This window comes from Sceloporus occidentalis, unplaced genomic scaffold (assembly GCF_023333645.1).
Source record: "Sceloporus occidentalis isolate IW3139 unplaced genomic scaffold, rSceOcc1.0.p SCAF_1, whole genome shotgun sequence".
Taxonomy (NCBI): Eukaryota; Metazoa; Chordata; class Lepidosauria; order Squamata; family Phrynosomatidae; genus Sceloporus; species Sceloporus occidentalis.
This window is the reverse complement of record NW_028316981.1, coordinates 170,938,157-170,965,693: the sequence shown is the minus strand read 5'-3', so window position 1 is coordinate 170,965,693 and position 27,537 is coordinate 170,938,157. Positions and strand designations below refer to the sequence as shown.

The 27,537-nt window shown below is 43.4% G+C and overlaps 1 protein-coding gene across 2 annotated transcripts in view; it reads right to left on the bottom strand.

The window, feature by feature from the left end:
- ARHGAP9 (Rho GTPase activating protein 9) overlaps positions 1 to 27,537 on the bottom strand; it is a 52,900-nt gene that overhangs the window by 21,965 nt on the left and 3,398 nt on the right. The window contains exons 1-4 of one of the 2 annotated variants that reach the window (XM_089482246.1): positions 21,323 to 21,359; positions 12,861 to 13,268; positions 10,056 to 10,291; positions 263 to 469 (exon numbers count right to left, since the gene is read on the bottom strand). In XM_089482246.1, coding sequence (XP_089338372.1) covers positions 263 to 469; positions 10,056 to 10,291; positions 12,861 to 13,200 — 783 coding nt within the window. In that variant the 5' untranslated portion in view covers positions 13,201 to 13,268; positions 21,323 to 21,359. Of the gene's footprint in view, positions 1 to 262; positions 470 to 10,055; positions 10,292 to 12,860; positions 13,269 to 21,322; positions 21,360 to 27,537 lie in introns of those variants that run through there. The other variant, XM_089482241.1, reaches the window with a different exon arrangement.

Sequence of the window (27,537 nt, the reverse complement as noted above, 5' to 3'; positions counted from 1 at the left end):
GATTCTGTATGGTGTAGTATAGGAGAAGGTAAATGGGGGGGGGGGGTTTGACACCATGAATTACTGCACCAGGTGACATCAACCCTAGTGACGTCACTGCACACACACCCCTAATTCTGCTCCAGGCACACAATATAACAACACAAGCCTGGTCCTCTCTGTAACATATTCAGCGAAGGTATCTCCTTCCTCCCCTTCTAGGCAGGAAGACTTGGAGGACCCTGTGCTACTTCCCCCTGCCAGCACCCCTGCTCTGACTTACCTTGGGCCCTCGGGTCTCTGGCAGCACCATGGATTTGGTGTAGCCCAGCTTCTTCTCTCTGGCCCTGGAGAGTCCCAGAGAAACTGGCTGTGGCTGCTGCGGCTGCTCCCCTGCCTTCCCTTCGTCTTCTGCTTTATCCAACAGTTCATCAAGAGCAGGCTCCTCTCCTGGGGCTGAAAGGCCCTGGCCCTCTGGCTGTAAAAAGGTCTGATGAAACAGAAGCACACAAATTGGCAGGGCGGAAGGAAGAGGAGACAAGGGAAGGCAAAAGACAAGAGATTCTATCTAGAAAACAGGACCATTGACAGGCTGTCATAAGAAAGGCTGCCCTTCCCTCCACCTCCCCCAGCTCTAAAATGAACTGATTCCTGGAGTGTTAATCCACAGCCCTCTAGCCACAATTTCTTTCAACCCTCTGCCCCCATCTCCCACAGCCCTCTGTCCTTCCAACCCACAGCTTTCCTACACCCTCACGGCTGTGGGTACATGAACAAGACCTTCAGGCACAGGCTCTTTTCCTAGGAATTGGGAAGGATGCACGTGGCAATGGGGCCGGGTAGAGAAAAAATGAGCTTGTAGATTAATCAGCCGGCTGGCTCCTTCTCCTCGCTCTGCTAGGACACATAGTTCGTTAGAGTAATTACGGCTGAATTTCACAGGCACCTGGCGGGCAGCCCAAGCGGTTCAGCTTGACCTAAGGTGCCAGGGAGCGATGGGCTTTGGAAGCGGCCTCTGGGAAAGGAAGGAGGGAGGGAGCTGGCAGGAGGCTGCCAACAAGGATCTCTTGTGGGTGAGCTGGGCCTGGAGTGAAAACCCCAAGGAATGAACCTGTGCTCTCACAACCAAGAAAGTCCCTGAATTGCCTTATATAACACACACACAAAAAGGAGGGATATGTGGCTTTACACAAGCACAGAAATGTACTGCAGAGCCTAGAAACATGACTTTTGGGGGATACAGTTCCCTGAGTCCCCAGTCATCATAACCACATGCCAAATATGTGCATATGCTTTTGGTTGGCATAACAAACACAGTACAGAATTTGGAATGCATATAGGTTTGCATTCATAACAGGTACAGGCATGTGCCAAAATGCATATGTGCCCATGCAACTACTAGATGTAATGGCATCCTCACCCCTGCTGTCACCTGGAATAGAGGGGGGCTTGCTCGGGAGGGCGGAAGTGGCCAAAATAGTGCACTCGGCCCTCTCTTTAGTGCCACAGCAAAGCTGGGAGGGATGCAGCAACAGAAGGGCTCGACTAGGTGTCACCCCTCTTCTAGTGTGTCACCTGGTGCGCTCCGCACCCCTCACACCCACTTGTGATGCCACTGCTAGATGGTGGCATCCCTCCCACCATCACTCCTAGGGTGGAAAGAGAGAGACATGCCCAGCTCACACAGTGAACATCAGTGATTCTAGGTATCTCTGAGCCATGTGCAAAACTCCAGCCAGTGGTGTCACTAGGGGATGCGGACCATATCAGGTGATACTTTAAGAGGGGTGACACCACTGCTCCTCAAACGTTATGTTTTGGCAGGAACGGACTGTGGCATTTGCCTGCTTCCCTTAAAAATGCTTTAAGAGGTAGTGTGTGGGGGCTTAATCTCAGTGGGAGGAGAAAGGAGGGGCCTCAAGGTTTTTTAAAAATAAGAAAACTTCAAATTTAATTTTTAAAAAATTAAAGAAATATTTTTACAATTTTCTTTAAAAATGTCACATTTTACCATACCTTTACTTTAAATTCATGAAACTATGTATATGTAAATACATTTAGGTTGTGCATACAATATTGTAATTTAAAGGCCTAATTTTAATTTTGCTGGTTGTTTATGTCACAACCATTGCCATTACGTTCAGTGATATATGGGAATTGTGATTTACAAGTAACATCAGTGCAAAAAACATTACTATGGCTTCTGTATGATGTGGTATGGGAGAAGGTCAATGCGGTGACACCATGAGTGACGCCAACCCTAGTGACACCACTGACTTCAGCCTCTATTTCATACAACGTTTCTGTTATCGCTCTCAGAAACATGATCTTTTCTTTCTCGATTTTTGATACCTACAAGAACAGTGGCCAGTTGTTGTTGTTGTTGTTGTTATTATTATTATAGTTTATTTTATAGCGCTGTAAATGTACACATTTACAGTTATTGGTAGTGACCCCTGGCAATGAGGCACTAAAGCAATACGGGGCTATCACTTCAGTTGAGAGAGAATGATGCTAGGCTACCATACTCTCTCCCACGGAGGACAGCCATGGCAAAGATGCTGCACCTGCTCAGAGGCTCCTGGGGGCCAGGGTACATTATAGGTTGAATGTACAACTAAGCCACTGCCGCCAGCTGCTCTGTGTCAAAAAATAAAAACCAAGCACCATCAGTAATTTGCATTTGTAAAGCTGCGTCTGTCCCCAGGAATAGAAAATCGAAGATGCAGCCATAATTTTGCTTTTTCTGTTTAAATAACCACGCTCAGGGAGTCTCTCCTGGAATAAATAATTCAGGAAGGCTCACATGGATTAAAAGTGGTCATTTCCCACATTATACGCTACATCACCCACATGAAGGACACCAACACACCTTATCTCCCCATCTTCAGCTCCACACCAAATGTGGTGATAGGGATACAATGCATTCCCCCCATGCACTTGTGACACTGCTTACTCTCTCTAGACCAGGCACTGCAGGCTGGTGGCTTGAATGGTTTTTTTAATTGCTTTATTTATTAGTTTTATGGACTGTAATATCACACAACATACATAATACATCCTTACTAACTATTACCATTATTCCAGCACATCCTTTTCAAACACCCTCTCCCCTCCCTCTTCAATGTCTATAACCAAATAATTTAGTATCCAGTACCTATAACGTGGAAAAAATTATTAATATTTTCCCTAACTTCATTGAATCCCTTTTCAGCTTTAACTTTCTCAATCCAACAACCACACTTGTCCCACCAGATTATTTCCTTTATTTGACCCTGGTGGTTTGAAGTCAGTGGAATTGATAGGCTTATCCAGGTGATTTTTAAATTGTGAATTTAGATGATGAATTTTAAATGTGGATTGTTTTCAAATGTGTATGTCTTATTTGTCCTTTTAAACTGTGGCATGTTTTAATTAATGTGTTTTTAATTGATGTTGTGCATGGTTGATTTGTTGGTGTTTCCACCTTGAGGCAGGAAAGAAATAATAGTACGGTAATAATAATAATAATAATAAATTGTGAAATCTGCTCTGGCATTTAGTCCAAACTTTAAATTAGCTATCCAAGCCTTGTTCCCAAAATAGGTTCAGCACTCTGGGTAGCTCCCTTACAGATCAAACTACAACATGGAATAGATTAAACTCTATGGATAAACCCCTTAGTATTTGGACAAAAACTAGCTCACTGCCCCTGGAGTAAGCCGCCTCCATTAAAGCCAAGGATGTGCAGTTGTGGCCCTCTTGATGTTTTTTTAATCTTATATCTCCCATCAGCCTGAACTAGAATAGCCAATGGAGGGGATTATGGAAGTGAAGCCCCAAAACACCTGGAGAGTGATAAAGCGGAATACTAGTACAGATTGAGCGCTCCTTACCTGAAACGCTTGGGACCAGAAATGTTTTGGATTTCAGATTTTTGGGGGGGGGGGGATTTTGGAATATTTACATATACAGTGCGCCCTTGCCTTATGTGGGAGATTCGTTCTGGACCCCCACCCAATGTAAGGCAAATACAGGACTGAATATGCTCAAGCCCCGTTGAAACAATGGGGCTCGCGCACACGGCATAGTATGGCACAAGTGCCCATGGGGATGCACACCATTGCTGGTTCCGTTACACAGTTTTGGTAATTGAAAAATTCAATATTAGTGTTTTATTGATTGTATTAGTATTTGTATTACTTGTATTATCTTGTATTATTTTATTGTTGTTATCCTGCCTTGATCTTCGGAGAGGTGGGAAATATAAATAAACTATTATTATTATTTCAGCCTAATCTGAAAGCCGTGTGTAGTGGGCCCACATATGACAAATGAGCAGGAGTGCCACAGTCTTTCCCTCCAAGCGTTGTTTTAATGCTTTAAAAGCTTCAGATTTTGGAGCATTTCAGATAAGGTTTACTATAATTCTGCAGTGCGAATGGACCCCTCATTTAGGCAATGGATAATCCTGATCGCCAAAGAGTGAGCTCATTCTCTGTGTGGACCCTTTTCTAGCCAAAAAAAGCACCATCCATGCACAAACATTTTAAAATGTTTTTATCTTGTGAGCCGCCTCGGGTCCCTTTGTAGGAGAAAAGTGGCATAGAAATGAAATAAATAAACAAACAAACAAATAAAGGGAGACTGAGCGGGACCTGATAGTTTGGCAGAAGAACCAAAAAAGGAATAACTTTAAGAAGGGAAAAATGATAAGGAAGGGAAATAATAAAATATAGCCCAGTGAAGACTGACTATATCCAATGGTCATATGGGTTTAGTCTCCCTTATCTGGACTTTTAACATCCAAAATATTCAGATTATGGGTATGATGTATATGATGTATATGAAACATAAGTGATTTTTGTGTTTAGATGGGTCCCACCTCCAATATATCTCATTATTCATGTATATCCAAATACAGGTATTCCAACTTCCAAAAAATTCTGAAATCCAAAACACTTCTCGTCCAAAGCATTCCAGATAAGAGAAACACGACCTATACTATGTTATGGGTAGGAGAGAAGAATGATTAATTAAACAAATAAATGTATCAGAGAAAAGGGAATGCCTGGTTGGAACCCCAAACAGCAGCAATCCACACAGCAACATTGTGTTGCAGACCCCCAAACATTTAACTTGACCATTGTGTTCTGCCTGCTCATGCCTTCATATTAATGACAGCCAGGGTGATGACCAGCTAGTGATGACAGGCCTATAGCCTCCCTCTTTGCCACTCCCTGTTGCAGGAAATGTTTGATGTGACCAGAAGAAAGAACTGCAAGACTTTCATACGATGATTAGCACCCATGCTCCAAACCAGTACTTCACCTCACCCTCTCTTGCGTCCTCCGTGGCGGCTTCCATGACTTCTCGCCCGTAGCTGGCTTGTAGAAATAACTGCGTAGGGAGCTGGAATCTATGTGTTGTTCCCAGGATTCGAGCACCTGCAGTGGGGGGCTGCAAGGGCTGGGGGGCATCACTGTTAGTTGTTTCATCTCCTCCAGATTGCAGTAAAGGGGAGACGTATCCCTAATGGGACCAGGGGGAGGGAGGTGTGTATCACCCAACATCTGTCAGAAGAAAACAGGTAGACTCGGTTTTACCTAACAAATGTGCAGCCCCTTCTCATCATGGTAAAGTGCTTGGAAATGTTACTTTGGGGGAGGGAAAGTATAACTCCCAGAATCCCTTGGTTGAGGGGAATCTGAGAAATGCAATCCAAGGAGTCAACTGTGTCATAGTGACCCCAGCAGAGGAGAATGGATACCTATTCTTCCAAATAATGTAAACATTTCCCACTCTTCTAGATCACTAGAAATGGCCTGAGCCAAGGTAGGTCACATCTGTGGCACCAGAACACTTTATTTCTTTCTTTTGGACTGAGCATACACTACCCAACTGTAGCAGCAGTGGGATCACTAGGGAGTGCGAGGTATGTGGCCTACATGGAGTGACACCCCAGAAGAGGGGTCATCCTCCATCCTCTGTAGGGTGAGAAGGGGCAAATAAACTCCTCGTGACTTTGATGCAATAGTGGCAATCTCCTCAGGAGGAGGCTTCCACTACTGCAGGGAAGGAGAAGACCAAGGGCACTTCTCCTGGCTTTGCCATGGTAGCAGAAGTCCCCTCAGGAGGAGGCCTCTGCCACTGAGGCAAAGGAGAAGGGATGAGTGTGCCCTTTTGGCGATGGTCACCCCCTGGCATCCCCCCTCATACACCGGGGGACACCAGGGGTGGGGAAGCCACTGTGTAGCAATGTGGAGATTATCATACGGAGTCTTACCATCCTTAAAACATGGCTAGATCATCCCTAAAGTGCAAGAGTGTGATCACCGGTCACGCTTGTCTCCCGTGATGAAATCATCATAGAGGCATCTCGTCATTAAAGTGTTCGCAGAGCCGCCATTTCTCTGCCAAGGACCCACTGTACTTGTATACAGAGGCCCATTTGTATGTGATAACAAACCCTGCTACCCCCTGAAACCTAATCAGTGGACTACTGCAGCTCTCTCCAGTTCTGTGTTGATTCACTGCTGTTTTGCTACCCATGGATTCTCATAGCCTCCAACATTTTACAGAGGAAATCTGGGACTCGTGTGGCCAAGCAACATCAGAGAATGGTCAATATGGCAGAGGTTATTAATGAGGAAGAACATACAAGTTAGGAGAACTCGGTGCTGCAGTGTGCTTTTGCCTGAGCTTACTGAGGAGAGCAAGATTCCACCCACTCCACTCCTCTCCCTTCTGCTGACTTAACAAAGTGCAAATTATTTTTGCACCTTGAACTCAATTTGCAGCAACTGAAGTAAGATTAAGATGAAAGAGAGAAGTGGGAGGAGAAGAGAGAAACTGGGACATTTTAAAAGCAGCTAAAATGTTGAGATGATAGGGGATTAATTGGGAACGTCCTTACCAAATCAGGACAATCAGAGGATAAGGATTATCTCCCTTCTTTCCAGGTTTGCTGGAGGACCCTCTCAATGCAACCTAAGGCTCTCAACTCCATCAGCAGCCCTGCCCACATTGGTTGCTCAAGCCCCAGAGGAAACAGAGAAGTCTTGCTTCATTACAGAGGGTTAGAAGGGTTGGGTTTTTGTCTTGCAGCACTCCAGAGGCCCTACCAATATCCCTCCCTTACTCTCCCAGCTCTGTGTTTATGTGTCCCCCAGTCCCACCTATGCACTCTAGCCTATTTCTGCCCCCTTAATTCTACCTGAGGCTTTCAGGAGTCTCCCCAAGGGGCAGCCCAGCACCCCGCTCAGCATAGTACTTACTGCTGTCAATGGCTGGGTCAGCAGAGGAGTTCAGAGGCACACCCTGTGGATCAGGGACTGCCCTGCTACTGGCTTCCCCCACATCCTGTGTGGGCAAAGCCTCGCACCCGCTTCCAATCAGCAAAAGGGCAAAAGGGGAAGTGGTCCAAAGTCAGGCAGCAGATGCTCTGATAAGCAAAGAGACCAAAATGATCCCAAGCAAAGAGAGCATGTAATGTCATCTTGATAAGAAAATCTCCATATCCACCCAGAGCTCCCAACATGGACTATGAAGAGGTATTATCTAAGTTTCTGCCTCAGTACAGCCTCAACCCTTGGGCAGTGAACATCTTCTAGAGTGAATAGACATTCCCTTACTTCTGACACTAGTCTCAAGCCTTCCTTAGAAATTAGTTAGCTGTTGACATACCCAGAGGCGGAATGAAGTCAAAGGAGGCTGAAATCTGCTGTTTTATATCAGTTCACACCCTCTGAAAAATGGTCACTAGAAACCGGAAATAATGCATGTATCAAGCAATGTTGTTGGTAGCTAATTTTTGTGCATAATGAGGCCAACAGCACTGCTTTTAAGCATGTAACATCAATGGTGGTATGAAGGGGTTTGCATAATGTTTACTTCTTATTGGAGATATATAATGTGGAGGGGGGACGTTTTGGGCAATTTTAAATACCATCAAACAATAGATATCCTTCCCATTCCAGTTAAGTCCTTGTTTAAGCGTGCCTTCTATCATTTCAAAGATGAAAACCAGGGTACATGTGGCCAAGCAACATTAAAATGTAGTCAGCTTGGGAGACCACATAGACTAAGAGAAGCTAAAGCAGTTTGCTTTTGCCTGAGCTTACTGGGAAGGGCAAAATTCTGCCCCTTTTCTCCTCTCTCCCCTGTTGAGTTAATGGTATGTAAACTGCTTTTGTATTTTAAACTCATTTTGCAATAACTGAAGTAAGCCAAGGATAAAGGGGGAAAGCAGGAGGAGAGAGAAACTGGGACATTTCAAAAGCAGCTGAAAAAGTAGGATGACAGAGAATAAATTGGGATTATCTCTGCCAAATCAGGACAGTTGGAGGGTATGGTTTAAGGCAGATCTGGAAGTGCACATTAAGAGAGGGCTGCAGGACAGGAGAAAGAAAGAAACTCTACTGTTAACTTAAGAGGTAAAACAACATCTAGAGCATCCCTGCTGTATGTGTAGACCCTTATCTCTGATCCATTCAAGAATTTACAAAACAATAGCTGACAAATGCAGAGGTGATAAGGCTATCATTGGCTGGTGGTCACCCATGGCTGTCATTTCATCTGGAAATGCAAGGAGGCAGACTGCAGTTGATAAAAACAGATCAAGCTTATCCATGGCCCAGATAGATTACTTTTGCAAAAAACACTGATTTTTCATTGAACTCAGAACAAACAAAACAGTGCTTTTAGACATAATGCACAATTAATAGAATTAACTGGTTCAAGATGTAGTGATAACTGCACAATTTTAGATGGCTTTAAAATATGAATTAATGGAGGAGAAGTTTCTTAGCAGCCACAACTATGATGGAAGTTCATGTTAACCTAAATGTTCAGCAAGACAAGTACATACAGGTTGAGAGTTCTTTATCTGAAATGCTTGAGACCAGAAGTGTTTTGGGACTGGATTTTTTTCCAGTTTTTGGAATATTCTGGAATATGTGCATATACATAATCAGATATTTTGGAAACAGGAACAGTGTCTTAACATAAAATTCATTTTTGTTGCATATGCCTGAAAGTGATATTATACATAATATTTTTAATAATTTGTGTGTGAGACAAAGTCTGTGTCCACAGAACCATCAGAAAGCAAAAGTGACTGTCATTATCTCAGCCACCCATGAAAAAAGTGTTGGATTTTAGAGTATTTCAGATTTCAGAATTCTGGATAAGGGAGACTGAAACTACTTCTGAATGTCCGCTTCTGGGCTCATAAGAAAATGAATGTTTATAGCCTTCATGAATCATTTTATGAGTTTTCAGGAGCATCTAGCTGGAGAACATGGAGACCAGAATCCAAAAGACCTGTTATTCATAGCCTCTCACATTAGAACAGGAATGGACAGGTGAGAGATCTGGATTCTGCTGGTAGGTCTCAGGTAGATATGCAGTAGATCAGCAAGAGCTGCTGGCTTCTATTGTTCAAACAAAAGTCACAACGAAAGGGCTCTCTTCCCTCCTCCTTCACCCCACATTGTTGAAACCAAGAAAACTGCGATGGGGAGGGTGACGAGAGGATTTCTGTATGAAGGAATTGTGGCATCTGTTCTAGTCCTAAGAATAAAATCTTGGCCCAGATAATTGCTTAAAGGCACCTTTGTCCTTAATTATAACTGAACAGAATGCCACTCTTTTGCCTACTATTTTGTGACACCATTTTCTATTTGGCTGTCCCTGGTGGATTGTGATGTCCTAGGGCTTGTCTACACAATTAAAATACTCCTCATTTGAATCAAATGAACTGTAATCCAGCCACACAGAATTTGGGCTTTTTACAGAGACGAAAAAAGATTCATGTTTTTTACCGGAGTATCAATGAGTATCCCTGATTATGTGCATTATCGAACATATGGCCGGTTGACTGCTTTGCATAGATTCACATGCATTCGCATGGCTGTGCATTTTTGGTAGTGGGTGGGCAAGTAGATGTGAATTTGGCAGGAAAATTAATACATCAATGCAAACGTATGAAAATCTGCAGCAATTCACATGATACACTTAGGTATAGCCTAGCCCCTAGTTAAAACCAAACCAAACCAATCCATCAAGGTTTGAGGAACAAAAAACAATGATCTCACCCTTTGGTTGTTCCCCTTTATTACTTGCTTCTCTTCTTGATTTTGCGTCTCCTTTGTACCCATCTTATCAGTTTGCAATAAGCCGCTCATGCTGTGGCTCCGGCCAAGAGGCAGTGGATGAGATCCCATCCTGGACCAAGGGTGGCTGTGGCAGGCCTTGAGCCCCATGTGGAAAGATGGTGGCTGGGACTGTGCATAGAGGTCCTCCAGAGAACAAGATACCATTTCCAAGTGTGCTAGGAGGGGAAACGGCAGGGTCAGTAAGCAGCATCAAATGGAAAGGGGTGGGAAGGGCTATGCTAGATAATCTATGACTGGGGGCTTGCTGCACACACCTGAGAAATGACAGCATCTGTAGCAGCCTTCCCCCATCTGCCCACTTCCAAATATGGTTGATGACAACCTCCATCACTGACAGACAGCTCTGGTTAGAGATGATGGAGCTGAAATAGCACAGGATTTCTCCAAAGCAGAGATGTCATGTAGGCAGCTTGCAAAGGAGGGGGTAGAAGCCCTAGAGAAAAGGCCTGGACATTCTCCACAGGAAGTTTGGGAGTTGCTAGGCAAGAAAAAACATCTCCTCCAAAAACCAGTACAATACTTGCTGTTTGTTTTCAGCCTCACACCTGATGGCCCAGTGATTAAGTCAATGGCCATCTATTCATCTGTTTGCCTTCCCCGATTTTGTTCAGATCCAAGTGCCTTGGCTAAGTCTTTGTTAAACCTTGGTTTAACAAAAGCCCAGGTCTTTACACCCATTGTCTTGGCTGCAGCTAAGCCATAAAGTTCATTGCCAGAAGCTAGAAATTCTCTATATAAGCCTCAGTCTAGCACACATCAATGTGCTACATTCAGAATGCAACCTGGCTTCACGTCAGACTGAACACTGATTTTAGCTCCCTCTGCCATTTTTCTCCCACGTTTCGGTGGCCGTGCCCTTTCATAATCTACATCCACCTCTGGTTCCCGGAGGACCCTTCGGAAGTAAGTATCTCCCATAGATTTGCCTCTCTCAACTCTCTCCTGAATTTCCCTCCTTTACTTTAATTGAGAATTGTGTGTATGTGCGTATGTGTGTGCTCTTTGTTGTGTGTTTGTTTTCCCCTTTGAATATTTAGACTTAATTGGAGCAGTCTGTCTCAGTGTCATCTCTCAAAGATTCTTGTGGACCTCTCGAATACATCATGGGACACGGTCTCGTGAGGGTGTTGTTAGGACCCTTCCTCTCAGCAATTTGAGCTAAATTCAGAAATTCCCCTAATTAGATCCTTCCTAACATGACCTACTGCCATCATGCCGGGCAGCACAGTGGGATGCCCATAAGAAGAGCCACCTGGTGTTGCAATGAAGGGCCAAAGTAATGGGGGGAGACTGGGGTGGCTCTGGGGCTGGGATACCGCAGGCTGTCCTTAGAATATCCTGGCCATTGCAAACAGAACTTGTCTCTTTGCTGCAAAACATTATGAACTGCATACCTCCTTAGCCTTGCTCCAGGTACTGTGAGCCCTCATCTCTCTGGAGATTATCAGACAGGGGGGAAAGCTGGGAGTAAAAGGCATACTCCCAGCATAATCCCTCATTAGCGTTGAAGATTTTCAGACACATCGCACTCAGGAATGCTCCTGCAACTAAAGTATTCCCAGGACTTCCCCATGAATGGTTTGTTGCTGGAGCATTGCTGGATCTTCACGGGTTAAATCCTGGATGAGCACGATGTCGTCTGAAAATCTTCAGTGCGATCACATGATTATGCCAGGAGTATGCATTTTACCCCAGCTCCCCCCATCTGATAATCTCTTCCTCCCTCTCAGTATATCGCACTGAGAACCAGATGGTCCCTTATTTCTCTCCCTTTCTTTTTTCTTTCTCCTTGCCAACTATCTGCTCTCCTTTACACTTATCTCTACTTTTCTTCTTATTCCTACTTGCACATTTTCACCTGGACCTGCCTGGATATTAAGGTTTGCTTCATCTAGGGGCACCTGCCAGAGGTGAGTTGTTAGCTTTCAAGGTGACAAATAACTCATTGCTATTTTCAATATTTTTGTTTTTAACTCTGTTACTTCTATTTTGATTTTATATTGATAGCAGCTCTGAATGTGTTCACACTGAAGAACAGAGTAAAAAGATCCCTCTTCTATGCTACTTTGTTGTTGTCTGCATTCAAGTCATGTCTGACTTAAAATGACCCTAAAGCAAACCTATCGTGGGGTTTTCTTGACAAAATTTGTTTAGAGGGGGTTTGCTTTTGTCTTCCTCTGAAGCTGAGAGAGCATGACTTGCCAACAGTCACTCAGTGGGTTTCCATGGCCCAGAGAGTATTTGAACCCTGGTTTTCTGGAGGCCTATGCTGTATCTACACTGCAGAATTAATGCAGTTTGACACCACTTTAACTGCCCTGGCTTGGTGCTATGGAATTCTGGGATCTGCAGTTTTGTAAACAATTTAGCTTTCTCTCTCATTGAACTCTGGTACCACAACAATCTACAAATCCCATGATTTCATAAGATGACGTCATGACAGTTAAAGCAATGTCAGACTGCATTAATTCTACAGTGTACATACAGCCTTAGTCTAGCATTGAGATCACTACACCATGATGGCTTTCCTATGCTGTTTTAAGACAGCTGCTTTGGCTTTAGATCCTTATTACAATTTTTGGTGCTTATCTATTAAACATTCAGCTCTACAAGTTTGCTGCATCTGGGGATGAATCATTTTGGATTCCTATTCTATTCTCAAGTATGCCAAAACCCAAAGCAGTACCCAGCCTGACGTTGCTGGCAGTTCCTCCCAAAACTCACCTGTCCTACCATCCTGCTCTGTATCAATGTCAGGATACAGAATGCTCTTCTGTTGTGTAGCTGCACTTGTGGCTGGAGACACTTCGGCCACATAGGTGGCTGGCACAAAGAGGGGGCGCTTCTGCTTGGGCTGACTGAGCCTGCGCACTTGCCACCAGTCTTCATTAGCCTTGCGCATCAGCTGGAAAAGCTCCCCTTCTGTGATGGTCACCTGCCTCCCATCCTCAGATTTATACTGGTAGCTGTAGAGGGCTTGTAGCAGGACATGGTCAGGAGGATCCAGCAATGGCTTGGTCCGGGTATGGTTAAGCCCTTCCAACAGCTGCCGGCCTGGAAGCATCTCCTCAAGACAGGACAGCTCCTAAAGGTTTATAAACTCCAGTGGCAGAGAGATTTGAGAGCTTCCACCTGTAAGGAGAATAAAATGAGCACAACATTGAGGTGTTGAGAGAATAAATATAAACACAGCTTTTAGAACAGAAATGTCAGTTGTACTGGCAGACTGGACCCATTATTATTATTATTAGTAGTAGTAGTAGTATTATATTACAGGCTGAGTCTCCTTTATCCAAATTGCTTGAGACCAGAAGTGTTTTGGAGTGCCTGTATTTGCAAGGCTTTATGTCAGTGCTTTAAAAGTTTTCAGATTTTCTTTTTGTGTACATCCTTATCTAACCAAAAAAGCACCATCCATGCACAAGGAAGGGACTAAAAGGGACTTGTAGTTTGATGACATTTGGAGATGGGACCCAAGTCTAAATATGAAATTAATTTATGTTTCATATGTACCTCTTGTACATAGCCCAAAGGTAATTGTATACAATATTTTAAATAATTTTGTGCATAAAACAAAGTTTGTATTCACTGAACCCTCAGAAAACAAAGGGCTCACTATCTCAACCACCCATGAAAAAAGTTTTGGTTTTTAGAGTATTTCAGATTTCAGAATTCTGGATAAGGGTGACTCAGCCTACATAAACTGCTGATCATTTCATATGTGAAATCCAAACGCAATGTGAATGTTTGTAATGTTGTCCTGTATTACACAAGAAGTATACAGAAAGAATAGGACAGTTCATAAAAGAGGTCTGTAACAGCAAATATACTTTGGCACTAATTCAGTCATCATCATAAACTTTATTGTCTATAGCCAAAGGCCTTTCCAATAAGAGGAATAAAACATGAACAAGATTAAAAAATAAATTATTAAATATATTAGATATAACTTTAGAACCATTTTTATAGAGCCCTGCAAAATAGATTAATAAAAATGTAAAATTAACATTTATGGTATAATATGTTCCTTAATAAAAGAAGCACACACTTTCATAGCTGCCAGTGCAAATTGGGCTACTGAATATGTGACAAATAGCTGTGTGTTGGTTACCAGTTCTACTACCACTTTTCCCAGCAGAGAGGGTCCTGTCCTCCTGTAATCTGGGTTTAGCTCCTCCTATTTGCTCCTGTAGGCAGGGACAATAAACAAAAGACCGGCCCCTATATAGGGAGGAGCTAGCCCCCCTGAGCCTCAGTCTTGTTCCTGCCTATGCTCCTAGCAGGATGTTCTCTTCGAGCCAGCAAAGTTTTTCCTTTCTACGAAAGTGGTTTGAGAGTTTTCTTGGCCTTCCCTTCTTCTCCTCTCTCCTGCCTTTCCCCCCTTCTTTGGTGGTGGCTATGGCAGAGGACCCTGAGAGCATGGGTGAAGGGCCATCCTTAACCCAGGCTTCCCTAGCTCAGGGTCTGCCAGCTCAACAGAGGGAGCTGGCTTCAGAGGGAGACCCATTGGGATGTGTTTGCTGTTGCTCTGCAGCTTCTTTACTACAGCCTTGGAAGCATGAAGAAGACTTAAAATGGCAAGGGCTCCCAGGATTGGAGAAAGGTCTTGGCTTTGCCAATGACTCTCCCTCTGCTCCAAAGCTGCCCCCTTTCATGGTGGGAGCACTGGAGATTTCTGCAAACAGCATTGCAGCACATGGGAGCCGTGGGAAGAGATGGTGAGGGGTATCCCCTCCATGTCTCTGTTTCTCCACATCACCTCTGCCCAGCCTGTTTAAGGCCAGGGATCAGTGAGGAAACTGGCCAGAAGTCATGGAAACTTCCCTCCTCAGCATCTCTGCCCAGCCAGAGTTCAGAGGACAGGCCAGCCAAAAGCCATGGCAAAGGATTTCTCTGCATCACCTCTGCCCAGCCTGAAATGGCCAAGGTCAGAGAGGCAAGCCAGCCAGAAGTCACAGGAGAACGGTGAGTACCAGGGGCCCTCTCTCTCTAGCCACCAAAGAACCTTTGCCAGATCTAGGGCAGGCATTGCCATGAGGCCTCTGCCATGGCCATTGCAGGCACTATGCCTAGCATAAGGTTTGGGACTCTGCCAGGAGGGCAGATGGGGGCATTAACCCTTGGTCTCCCCCTTCCTTCCCATCTCTGGCCCCAATGGCACCCAGGACCCTAACAGGTGTGGGGGATCCTTTTGCAGACTGGGAAACACATGGTGGTGTTGCCAGGGCTCCTGCACATTCCTTTTGAATTCTTATAATGAGATGGTGTGTAAGGAGGCAGAGGATTCCTCCTCTGTGTTGCACAGACACATGGCTGTAAAGGAAGCTGGACTTGGCCCAGCAGGAGCTGAAGCTTCCAACTCTAAAATGGACTTTTTTTGCTGCCACAGAGCATCCCACAAAAAGCACAAAATGGCTTCATGTCCACCCCAGAGAGAGCATGGCCTCTGCCACCCACTTCTAAACAGAGGCTGGAGGGCTATCTATCGGGAATGCTTTGATTGAGAGTTCCTGCATGGCAGAATGGGGTTGGACTGGATGGCCCTTGGGATCTCTTCCAACCCAGGGATTCTTTGAGAGACCACATGGATACAAATCCTCCTGTGTTCCCTCCCCAAAAATTACAACAACAAAAAGGGGTAAACCATTTGTGGATATCATGGGTGGAGAGTTCCCTTCATCCCCAATTGTGTTTGGCTGCCCCAAACCATGGCACTCTTGAGAGAAAAGCTTGAGTGCTTGGCCTCTCCTTTCCATCAGAGATTATCCTTTCTCAGGACACAGACTTACCTCAGGTAAATGTAGAGCCATGTCCCACAGCAGTCCCTCTGCCCTTCCCAGCTACCTATGCAAGTGGGAGGGAGTTGAGGACCAAGCTAGCTTCTATCCTGCAGCCAGGTTACTATAAAGCCTGCCTGAAATTAAAAGGGCTAAGCTGTAAACCCCAGCCTGAAGTTGGGGCTGTTTTAAACATAAATAAAACAAAATGCCCCGTGAGTATCAGGGCTACACTACAGGCCATATGCAGCTATCTACCCATGATTAGCAATGGTCTTCAGTCACTGCTAACTTAAGAGCAGTTTCCTCAGTGCTTGGAATAAGCCACTGCCCAGGCAGCCTCCCTTGATGGGGCAAATAAAGGAGGGGTGAGCCTAGGGTTGCCATAACCCGGCGGCCCCCGTGACATTCACGGTTTCGGGGGGCCCCTCCCGGTCACGGTCCGGTTTGGGCCCCCACCCGTGCCTTGTTCCCGGCTTGGGGGGTCCGCTTCGGCCATTGCCGCTGCTGCGGCGCCGACCCATCTCCTCCTCCTCCTCCAGCTCCACCTTCCTCCTCTTCCTCGGCGGGCCGGCAAGCGCCGCTGCCACCGCGCCCCCACTGGGAGAGCTTGCGCGCTGCCCAGGCCTCAGTAGGGGCCATTGGCAGCGCGCGCGCCTTCCCCATTCCCTCCGCGCGGCGCCTGCTCCATTCCCTCCGCGCGCGCGCACCTGCTCCATTCCCTCCGCGCGCGCGCACCTGCTCCATTCCCTCCGCGCGCGTGCGCCTGCACCATTCCCTCCGCGCGCGCGCATGCGCGTGCGTGCTTGCCCCGCTTCCCTTCCTCCCGCGCCAGGCATCCTAAGGAGGAGGAGGGAGAGAGGAGGAGGAGGAGGAGGAGGAAGGAGCCGGAGGAAGGGTGCCTGAAGGCCAGGGCAGAATTGGGCCAGAGAAGGAGGAGGAGGAGGAGGAGGAGAGCTGACTCAGTGGCCATTAGGTCTGCCTTGGTATTTTGGGGGTTTTAAATTATTTTTTAAAATATAAAATACTTATTTTATTTAATTTTTTTTAATTTTTATTATTGCTTTTTTATTTTATTAATTTTTATTATTGCTTGTTTTTATTTTATTTTATTAATTTTTATTATTGCTTGTTTTTATTTTATTAATTTTTATTATTGCTTTTTTATTTTATTAATTTTTATTATTGCTTTTTTATTTTATTAATTTTTATTATTGCTTGTTTTTATTTTATTAATTTTTATTATTGCTTTTTTATTTTATTAATTTTTATTATTGCTTTTTTATTTTATTAATTTTTATTATTGCTTGTTTTTATTTTTTTAATTTTTATTATTGCTTGTTTTTATTTTATTTCATTAATTTTTATTATTGCTTGTTTTTATTTTATTTTATTAATTTTTATTATTGCTTGTTTTTATTTTATTTTATTAATTTTTATTATTGCTTGTTTTATTTTATTTTATTAATTTTTATTATTGCTTGTTTTTATTTTATTTCATTAATTTTTATTATTGCTTGTTTTTATTTTATTTTATTAATTTTTATTATTGCTTGTTTTTATTTTATTTTATTAATTTTTATTATTGCTTGTTTTTATTTTATTTCATTAATTTTTATTATTGCTTGTTTTTTATTTTATTACATTAATTTTTATTATCAAATATATACACCCCTGCCTTGTTTTTTATTTATATTTTCATTATTTTTTATTATTAAATATATGCAAGTGCATTTCTTGTGTATTTATGGTGCTTTGAATGCTAACAAGTCTGCCTTTCTTGGCCAATTATAGTGGTGATGATGATGATGATGATGATGATGATGATGATGATTATGATGATGATATCAACAAGCCTCTGAGGCACGGCCAATGTAACTTGCTGTGATTTTTACAAACTCATGCGCAGTGAAGAAAAACCACAGTCCCTTGACCAAGTACACACTTCTGAGAAGTACAGTTGAACCCGAGGGCAAATACATTTCTGCCTAAGAATAATGCCAAAATGTCCTCCATTTTGATCATGCCTAAAAACATGCATTTATATTAACATTTTTTAAAAAAAAACCTCATTTTTTGTGCGTCCTCCATTTTTATAAAAATGTGTCCTACATTTGAAAATGTTGCCCTACATTTGTCCTACATTTGTCCCGGTTTGGAGGTCCTCACTTATGGCAACCCTAGGTGAGCCCCCACATCAACAGGGCTGTGGGCTCAGATTTACAAGAGATACTGGTTAACCTTTCTGGTGTTCATTTTATTAATGTTAGCACATGAGGTTTGAGTTGTGCTGTTTCTGCTCACCCCCCTCTCCTTTTTCCAGGCCAGAAAAGATGCCTGGAAACTAATTCTTCAAGGGAGGGGCTAGCCATAAAAGCCACATGATGACTTTTCTTTCCCCCTCATGGGCCTCCATCACTGTCTCCATTAGGTCCAGAGCACATGGTTCTACCTCCTTTGTGCAAACTGTTATCAGCCATAGCACTTCTCATTAAGAGCATAAGCTTTAACAATACAGATTCGTTTAAATGCTAATAAACAGGGTGACTCAAGTAAGGAGAAGGTCTCTGGTCACTCAGCAGACCTCTAATGCTTACATGCATTGAGGATCTTTGGGAAAAACATCTCATATGAGGTGATAGATATATTGGATTAAGGTGACCAACCAAACTCCATTTTAGTGGCAAAAGGATTATGTTCCTGTTATAAAACACAGTGAACCTCAGTCAGCTAGCCTCAAAAGATGTGGCTCCCCTTGCCTTCCCTTCTTTCTTGGAGGGATGTCTGTTAAAGGGAAGAAACTAAAAAATACAGTTTCTTCCATGAGATGATTCTCACTAATACAGGGGGTTAAGAAAAATTCTTATCAAAAACAAACAGACAGACTCCTCTCCATGGGGGAAGAAACTCCCCTTCCTCCATGAGTGTTTTAAAACAGTATAATCAGGTTTCTCTACTAAGGGGTTTCTTCAAATCCCATTCAGACATCCTACAGAGCCCTGAGGGGTCTGCCACAAAAATCACAATTACCTCTTACCTTGTCTAGATTGTTAAATTTTAAGTAAGAATGCCTGCTGATGGGCTTGCCATTCAACTGCTGCCTGGCTTGTAAAGCCTATTGTAACAGGATCTATCATACATATGATGAATTGGGCTCAAGGCCATGGAGGTTCATGCTGCTAATCTCTTTTCTTTAGTGGTCTCAGGGTGCTACAAGATTCCTTTGCATATTGTTGGGCATGCTTTGATTGTGATTTCCTGCATGGCAGGGGGTTGGACTTGATGGCCCTTGTGGTCTCATCCAACTCCATGATTCTATGATTTTATGGTTATAAGGTTAGCTGCTGTGTGAGTGAGTGTCTTATCCCTGATTGGGCTTTCATGGCATGGTCTGGTCCAAACAACACCATTGTTTACTACCTTTTGGGGCTGGAAAAACAGACTTCCTAGTGCCTATGCCTTGTTTTCTGCTAGCAAGAATGCTCAGATTTAATATACCATACAGCTCCATATACAGACTTACACCAGCCACCTATATGCCCACAGCTTCTATATCTATATATATGTGTGTGTGTGTGTGTGTGTGTGTGTGTGTATATATATATTCCAAAAAACAAACAAAACAAAAATACAACACAGCAAACTATGATTTTACTATTTTATATAGGAGACTCCGTTTTACTATGCAATTATATTTTATGTGCCTTGAGCTTCCATGGATTTGGTATCCATGCAAAGTCCTAAATCCAACTCCAGTACATATCGAGGGCCCACTATACTATTTTAAATTTAGGTTTGTGTTCCTTTGACAGATCCCTTTTGTGGAGAAAATTCTCTCCTCGAAATTAGATACCAGAGGGCTATCCTTGCCAAGCCCCCTGTTCACATTTCATGACTCCTTAATCAGCAGTTCATTTAGCCGCGAGACCCCTCAGCCTTCATACAGGTTGATGATAGTCTGCTACATGGAGTTGGGGTGATTTTTGAAGTCTCTAGACAAGTTCATCCTCAAAAGAAATCAGACTTAATTCTGACCACATGCCCTGTTAACACAGAGTGCATCTATGCTTCTGCATGGACTCACCAATGTCTGCAAGATAAAGGTTAATCCAGTGTCTTCTTTGCCTAACCATGGGATTAGTCTTGTTTTACACAGGTTCACAGATGTTCCAGTAAAGAACTGCACATTGTTTTGAAATTTTAATTGGAGGTCAGACATTAACATTCCTCTTTCAGAGTGGTAAATCTTAATTACTACAAATGAAATCACCTTAATATCACCTTCATTGCTATAACCAGTTGACAAGGTGATCAGTGATAGGCTGGAAGCTGCCATAGGTCCAGATTAGATCAGGTTCTATTCTGATTGATCACATCATCCACTGCTTAGGCAAGTTCTCATCAACTGCTTCAGGTTTTCAGTGGCTGACCTGCTATAGTCCATCCAAGATGACATTAAGAAGGGCTTGACCCAACATGGTTATAAGGCAGGTGTCTGCCATCACGTCATTTCTGCTCCGTGCGAGAGCAGCTAGAATGGCAGCCATCCTCACATTAAGAGGCTGTTGAGGGGAGTTTTCCAACAGGGCCTGCCCACCAGACATCGTTTTCCATCTTGGGATGTGAACACGGTCTTAAGAGCTCTGACGGTTGGTCCGATCAAGTCCCTTTGGGAGGCCTTCTTCAAACACCTCTCCCTCAAGGTCATCTTCCTCGCGGCCATTCCCTCCGCCAGATGGGTGTCAGAGCTGGGGCCCTGTCGGTACGTAAAGACTTGTGTATTTTTAGGCCTGTCTCAGTGTGCCTTCGTCCAGACCCTACCTTCGTGCCTTGGGTCAACTCAGCCTTTCAGGTGTCACAGGACATTCTCCTGCCTTCATTCTGCCCCGATCCTAAGAAGGACTTGGAAAAGACCTGGCACACATTGGATGTGTGCAGAGCCCTCAAAATCTACATCAAGAGGACTTCAACCTTAAGGTCATCTGAGATGTTCTTTTCCTTTCGCCTGGGCTCTTTGGGGTGCAAGGTACCGTCTCGACTCTGACTAGGTGAATCAGGTCTTCTGTTCAAAAGAGCTACTGAACTCTTGATCTCACTCCACCCGAGGGGTTGATGGTGCACTCAACCAGGAGTGCATCTACCTCTGTGGCCTTGACCACTAGCGCCTCCCTGTCAGATATTTGCAGGGTGGCCACACGGAAGTCGCCTTCGACCTTCATAAGACATTACAAACTGGACGTGTCTCAGTCCGCAGAGGCGTCATTTGAAAGGAAGTTCCTCCAACAGATTGTGTCGGGGGCCACAGTCTCCTAGCAGCACCTCCCTCCCAGTTCGAGATGGCTTTTGTAAATCCCAGATTACAGGAGGACAGGACCCTCTCTGCTGGGAAAAGGAACGTTGGGTACTTACCGTGACACGTTCATTTCCTGCAGAGAAGGGTCCTGGCATCCTGCCCACCCTGCCCACCCGGGTGCTGCCTGCGGCCTCCGACCCTGCCTGCCTGTTGGTGGACCTGCCTTGTTCTTCTTCTTGTTGCTGGATTGGTTTTTCTGAGTTCTTGTTTGTTCTTGGACTAGTTTTTTCTAAGGTGTTCTAGTTAACCCTTAGCTGATGTTACTAAAGTTCAGTTCCTTGATTACCTTACTAGTCGCTTGGCTTGTTATTGACTGGGGCTCAGGGGGGCTAGCTCCTCCCCATATAGGGGCCGGTCTTTTGTTTATTGTCCCTGCCTACAGGAGCAAATAGGAGGAGCTAAACCCAGATTACAGGATGCCAGGACCCTTCTCTGCAGGAAATGAACGTGTCACGGTAAGTACCCAACGTTCCTTTTTGAGATGTGAAGTCTATAAAGTTGAATACTGGGTGACACAAATCTTTATCTAGTGGCAGACTAAAAGGGGCAGAACACCAAATAATTAATTGTGTCATCAGTCTGATTACAACTAAATACACTTCCCCCCCCTGTAATTGGAATATCCCAAATATCTCCCTTCAGGATATGTAGAAGGCATCTGCTGGAATCTGAGTTCTGTCAAAGCTCTTTGGAACTGAGAAAAGGTAAGAATTTCAAAGTACCATGACTTTGCATGATTGGCCTGAATCTGTGGATACTGTTGGAAGATTTTTGGGTTCTCTTTCCCATTCCTTAGATAGATAGGGATTTTACTGCATGCAAACTCTTCTCTCTCTCTCTCTCTCTCTCTCTTTCTCTCATTCAAACTAACCATGTGATTCAGGTCACTCTCCCTTTTAGGGAGGCTAACTCATTCTCTCAAATATTTTCTCACGAAGTGCGTATTTTTGTTTCCTTTAAAAGGGCTGAAGCCTTGGGAAACCTAAATTACCCTACAGATATGAAATGGAAAATTTTGCCCCAAAATTTTGCTCTGGCTTGGCTAGCATCAAGGTCAAAAACCCATATTTTTAAGGTTGTAAGGACTAAGTCTTATGACTTATGTGATTACTACACATGGCCTTTAGACTGCAATTACAGTCAGTAAGTAGTGTCTTTGGCAATACTTATCAACACAACCTTGCCTCTGATCCGTAGCTGCTGCATCTCCAAAGCATGATTAAATCATACCTTTTTGTTGATAGGGGAAACCCATCAATAAGCTCCCAATCACACTGCAGTCCCCTTAGTCTTTATTTGTGAAACGCGCTGCTGCAGCAGTTCTAATATTGGTAGTTAAGTGGTGTTAGTGTCTCCTCCTCTCCCCCTGCCCCCCTTGCCCTCGCTACTCCCAGTCAAGATGGTTTTAATTTTTTAATACTGTAGTTCTTTTATTTTCTTTTTAAAAGCGTAAATAGTATTAGCAAAACTCCTGAATTGCAGTAAAAAGTAAAAAACTCAAAGGCATGCAGGGTAGGGCATAGGACAGGGAAAGGGGGTTAGGGGGGATCTAAAGAGAGCACAATGACAGAAACAGCCCCAATTGTATGCTTGCGGAGATGTGCGACAATGGCTGCTCTGAAAACTGCGTGTTTCTGTTTTCATCAGGTAATGTGATTGCGACGAGAATGGGACTCATGTGGTAACACCCATAGAAAATTTTCTATGTTAAAGTTGTAAACCTTTCACCTGTTTTGGCACAATTGTGCCCAACCTCATTTCCTCCAGTCAACAAAGCTTGTAGAGGGAATGATTCTCAGAGCCACTATCAATAATCTTTGAGAGTTCCTGGCGAACAAGAGAAGTCCCAGCAGACTGGAGGAGGGCAAATGTTGTCCCTATCTTCAAAAATGGGGGGAAAGAGGACCCAAACGATTACTGCCCAGTTAACCTGACATCAATACCAGAACATTCTAGAGCAGATCATTAATCAGATACTGTGTAAGCATTTAGAAAGGAATCCCATAATCACAAAAAGTCAACATGGGTTTCTCAAAAACAAGTCATGCAAGACTAATCTTATCTCTCTCTTTTTAAAAATAAAAATAAAATTATCATCTTGTTAGATGAAGGGAATGCTGTAGTAAGTAAGGCCTTCAACAAGGTCCCTCCCCCATGATACTCCTGCAAACAAGCTGGTAAAAGGCAGGCTAGACAATGCTACTGTTAGGTGGAGTTGTAATTGGTTGGCCAGCTGAACCCAAAGTGCGTTCAGCGATGGCTCCTCTTCATCCTGCAGAGAAGTGATGAGTGGGGTGCCACAGTGTTCTGTCCTGGGCCCAGTGCGATTCAACAACATTTTTATCAATGACTTGAGTGATGAAATAAGGGGCATTTTGCAGATGACACCAAATTAGGAAGGGTAGCTCTTAACCCAGAGGACAGGATCAGAATTCAAAATGACCTTAATAGACTGAAAAGCTGAGCCAAAACTAACAAAATAAAGTTCAACAGGAAGAAGTGTGAGGTACTACACTGAGGCAGAAAAAAATGAAATACATAAATATAGGATGTGGGGGGGGGGCACCAGTACATGGCTTGACAACAGTACACGTGAAAGGGATCCAGGAGTCCTAGTAGACCACAAGTTGAACATGACTCAACAGTGTGATATGGCAGCTAAAAAGGCCAATGCGATTCTAGGCTACATCAATATCGTGTTTTTAAATCGTGTTTTAAATTTGGTGTAGTTTCGTGTGTTTTTAAGATGTGGATACTGTTGTAAATTGTACATTGTTTTATGCTCTTGTTGTAACCCGCTTTGATCTCTTTTGGAAAAGTGGGCTATAAATAAACAGTATTAATAGGAATATAGTTTCTAGACCAAGGGAAGTGATAGTACCACTCTATTCTGCTTTGGTCAGGCTTCACCTGTAACATTGTGTCCATCTCTGGGCACCACAATTCAAAAAGGACATTGAAAAGCTGGAGCGTGTCCAAAGGAGGGCGACCAAAATGGTGAAGGGTCTGGAAACCATGCCCTATGAGGAGCGCCTTAGGGAGCTGGGGATGTTTAACTTGGAGAAGAGAAGGTTAAGAGGTGATATGATAGCCCTGTTTAAATATTTGAAAGGATATCATACTGAAGATGGAACAAGTTTATTTTCTACAGGTCCAGAGAATGGGACCCAGAGCAATGGATTCAAACTATAGGAAAAGAGATTCAATCTCAACATTAGGAAGAACTTCCTGATAGCATGAGCTGTTCAACAGTGGAATAGGATGCCTTGGAGAGTATTATGAGTCTCCTTCTTTGGAGGTTTTCCAACAGAAGCTGGATGGCCATCTGTCAGGGCGGGGGGCTTTGATTGTGAGTTCCTGGATGGCAGGGGGTTGGACTGGATGGCCCTTGAGGTCTCTTCCAACTCTGTGATTCTCTGATTCTTTTATTCTAAGTCCATGTAATGTGCACCAGAATCTTAAAGGCAGATAAATTCTAGCTGCAGTTGAGGACCCAACTCAGGCCTAAGGTGAGCCACTAGAACCCCTGGGGGAAGTCTTAAAATCTGTTGCATGCATTTATTTTGCAAAAATATCCAAATCGGACTTGGCATCTTCTCCTCAGGTTTCTGCTCCATACAGTATTTGAGTGATAATTTTAGCTGTGAAAACGTTTAGGACAAAATTTATTAACTTGCTCCCTCTAGAGTAGAAAAATATTTTAAGTTGCCCAATAGATCTGGTACAATGTTGGTGGCTTCTAAATGTTGTTTGCTATAAAGTTTTTCACCAAAATGTAGCTATTTAAATGAGTGTACCTGTTCTAGATGATGTCCAAATGCACTTAGGGGTTCTCCATTCAAAAACATTATCTTAGTTTTAGAATAGTTGACAAGCAACTGTTCCACTTTACTGAGCCTCCCAAATTTGGTTAACATCCTTTTAAACCTGATTTTGTTCAAAGGTTGCAAAACCAAATTATCAGTACATAGCAAAATTGAAATCTTGAGGTTACAAACAGTTGGAGGGGGAAAAAATGAGGGGGAGGCCATTTCTGGAATCAGATCATTAATATACATTTTAAAATAAAAGGGACCAGAATACAGCCCTGATTCATTCTCCAGTTGATGAAAACAGGTTGTGTTAAAGCACTATTTAAATCTGTTGTCACCTGTAGAGAATTATCTTGGTGCAAAAGCTAAATAAGCTACAGCAATCTTTTCTCGATGTTTGGCTTAACCAATTTATGCCATAAATGCTACCTATAAAATCAAATGCTGATGGGAAGTCTACAAAAGCTATATAAATATACTTATTTGAACCACTGGTAAATTTACTTACAAGATGATATAATGTAAAAGCCTTGTCCAGAGTACTTTTATCAATCCCGAACCCTGCTTGTTTGTAAAAAAACTGATAGCCTGCAATTAGAAGGATTGGATGTGTCCCCTTCCTTGAGGATTGGCACAACAAGCTGGCAAGGTGTTAAAAAACATGAGAAATAAAATATAATATAGCATTGTGTATTCTTTCTTCTATGTGCTATCTATTGCAGGCAGGCAACCCACTTCCTTCTGATCATGTTTGCTCAAAGAAAATCGGCAACTGAAAATTAGAAGCCCATTCGCAGAATAATAATACTCCCCTTACTGCACCCCAAGGTACACAGCTTTTTTAAGCAGCACCAACTGCATGGCTAGAACCACCTTGACAAAAACACTGCAGATAGTATACTTCCCAATACCAAACTGGGTAGCTCCATACATTGCCTGTCCAGCCAGCAACCATACAGCAATGGTGATCCTCTTTTCCACAGAAATGGCCTGGCGCAGATGTGTGTCTTGACTTAAAATATGTGGGCGCAGCTCTTTGACCAGCAAATGGAAAATTATTCGGGGCATTTTGAAAGTTTCTTTCTATTTCTTGTCCAACCAAACAGTGGATGCAAAAATGTTGTAAAATTCCTCTGTGTGTGGGTATACCCACCATCTTCTAGGCATAGGCTCGTAAAAGCCCTGAAAAACACTCTCAGCTGCAATGGCACCATTCTCCTGGGAGAGTAACTTCAAACGTATCATTCTTTGCTGGCAACGGCGACATTGCCTCCCACTTCATCTCATCATAGCTATAGCTGAAGAAGCCCCCAAAATGCGGATCAAAAGAGCCACTCTTTGAAAGTGGACTTTGCGCCACTGGCGGCAAATCCAGATGGTAGACTGCACCCATGTAAGCAGTGTTTTCAAAAGCAATAGCATTACGGGATCCATTGCTCTAGCAAAGCAGAAAGCCAGAACATATGAGAGGGAATTACGACAACAGATGCGACAAGGCATGTCATCAAATGAGGGCGAAGGCAGAAGTACGTAGATGCAATTGCATGTCACCGAATGAGGTTGATAACTGAAGAATGCAGATGCGAGTGCATGTCACCAAATGAGGGCGGAGACAGAAGTACGTAGATGCGATTGCATGTCACCGAAAGGGTGGAGACAGAAGTATGTAGGTGTGATTGCATGTCACCGAATGAGGGTGGAGACGGAAGTATGTAGATGCGATTGCCTTGACCAACAGCAAAAAAAAAAAAAAAAATGGGTGCAGAATAGAATCCATTTTGAAGCAATTCATTGACAAATGTGAATGTAAAGTGGGTTATTTTGCAAGGGGAAGATTCAGTTGACATAAATGTAATGTGAATGATAATCCACTGTCAGATCGATCCATCGATTTAGATCGCAAACCGATTTATTTGTAAATGGGAATGAGGCCTTAGATTGCCACCCAGAGGGAAAGTTGTCGGTTGAGTTAATATACATAAATAATCTTGCAAGAACACATTTGCTATAACTGTTGCAGTGACTGCCATTTTGATCATCTGTTCTGTAAAGAGGAGCAATCTGTCTGGAACAACCTTGGCTTCTAAGATCTCCCCACCTCAAACCTTAGGTAGAAATATTTTTTTGTTATGTGTCTTCAAGTCATTTCTGACTTATGGTGACTCTAAGTCAACCCTATAATGGGCTTTTCTTTGGAAGATTTGTTCAGAAGGGGTTTGCTTTTTCCTTTCTCTGAGGCTGAGAGAGTGTGACATGCCAAGTGTCGCCCAGTGGGTTTCTGTGGTTGAGCGGGCATTTGAACCCTGTAGTCCAGAGTGGTAGTCAAACACATAATCACTACACCACCCCACCGAGAAATGGGGCAGGGGGATATAGCAATGCTGGATCTAAGAAAGTGAATATCCCTCTTGTCCTCAGATGCAAAAGGGTCTGATAATGAGGCTGCCTATCCCTCAAAT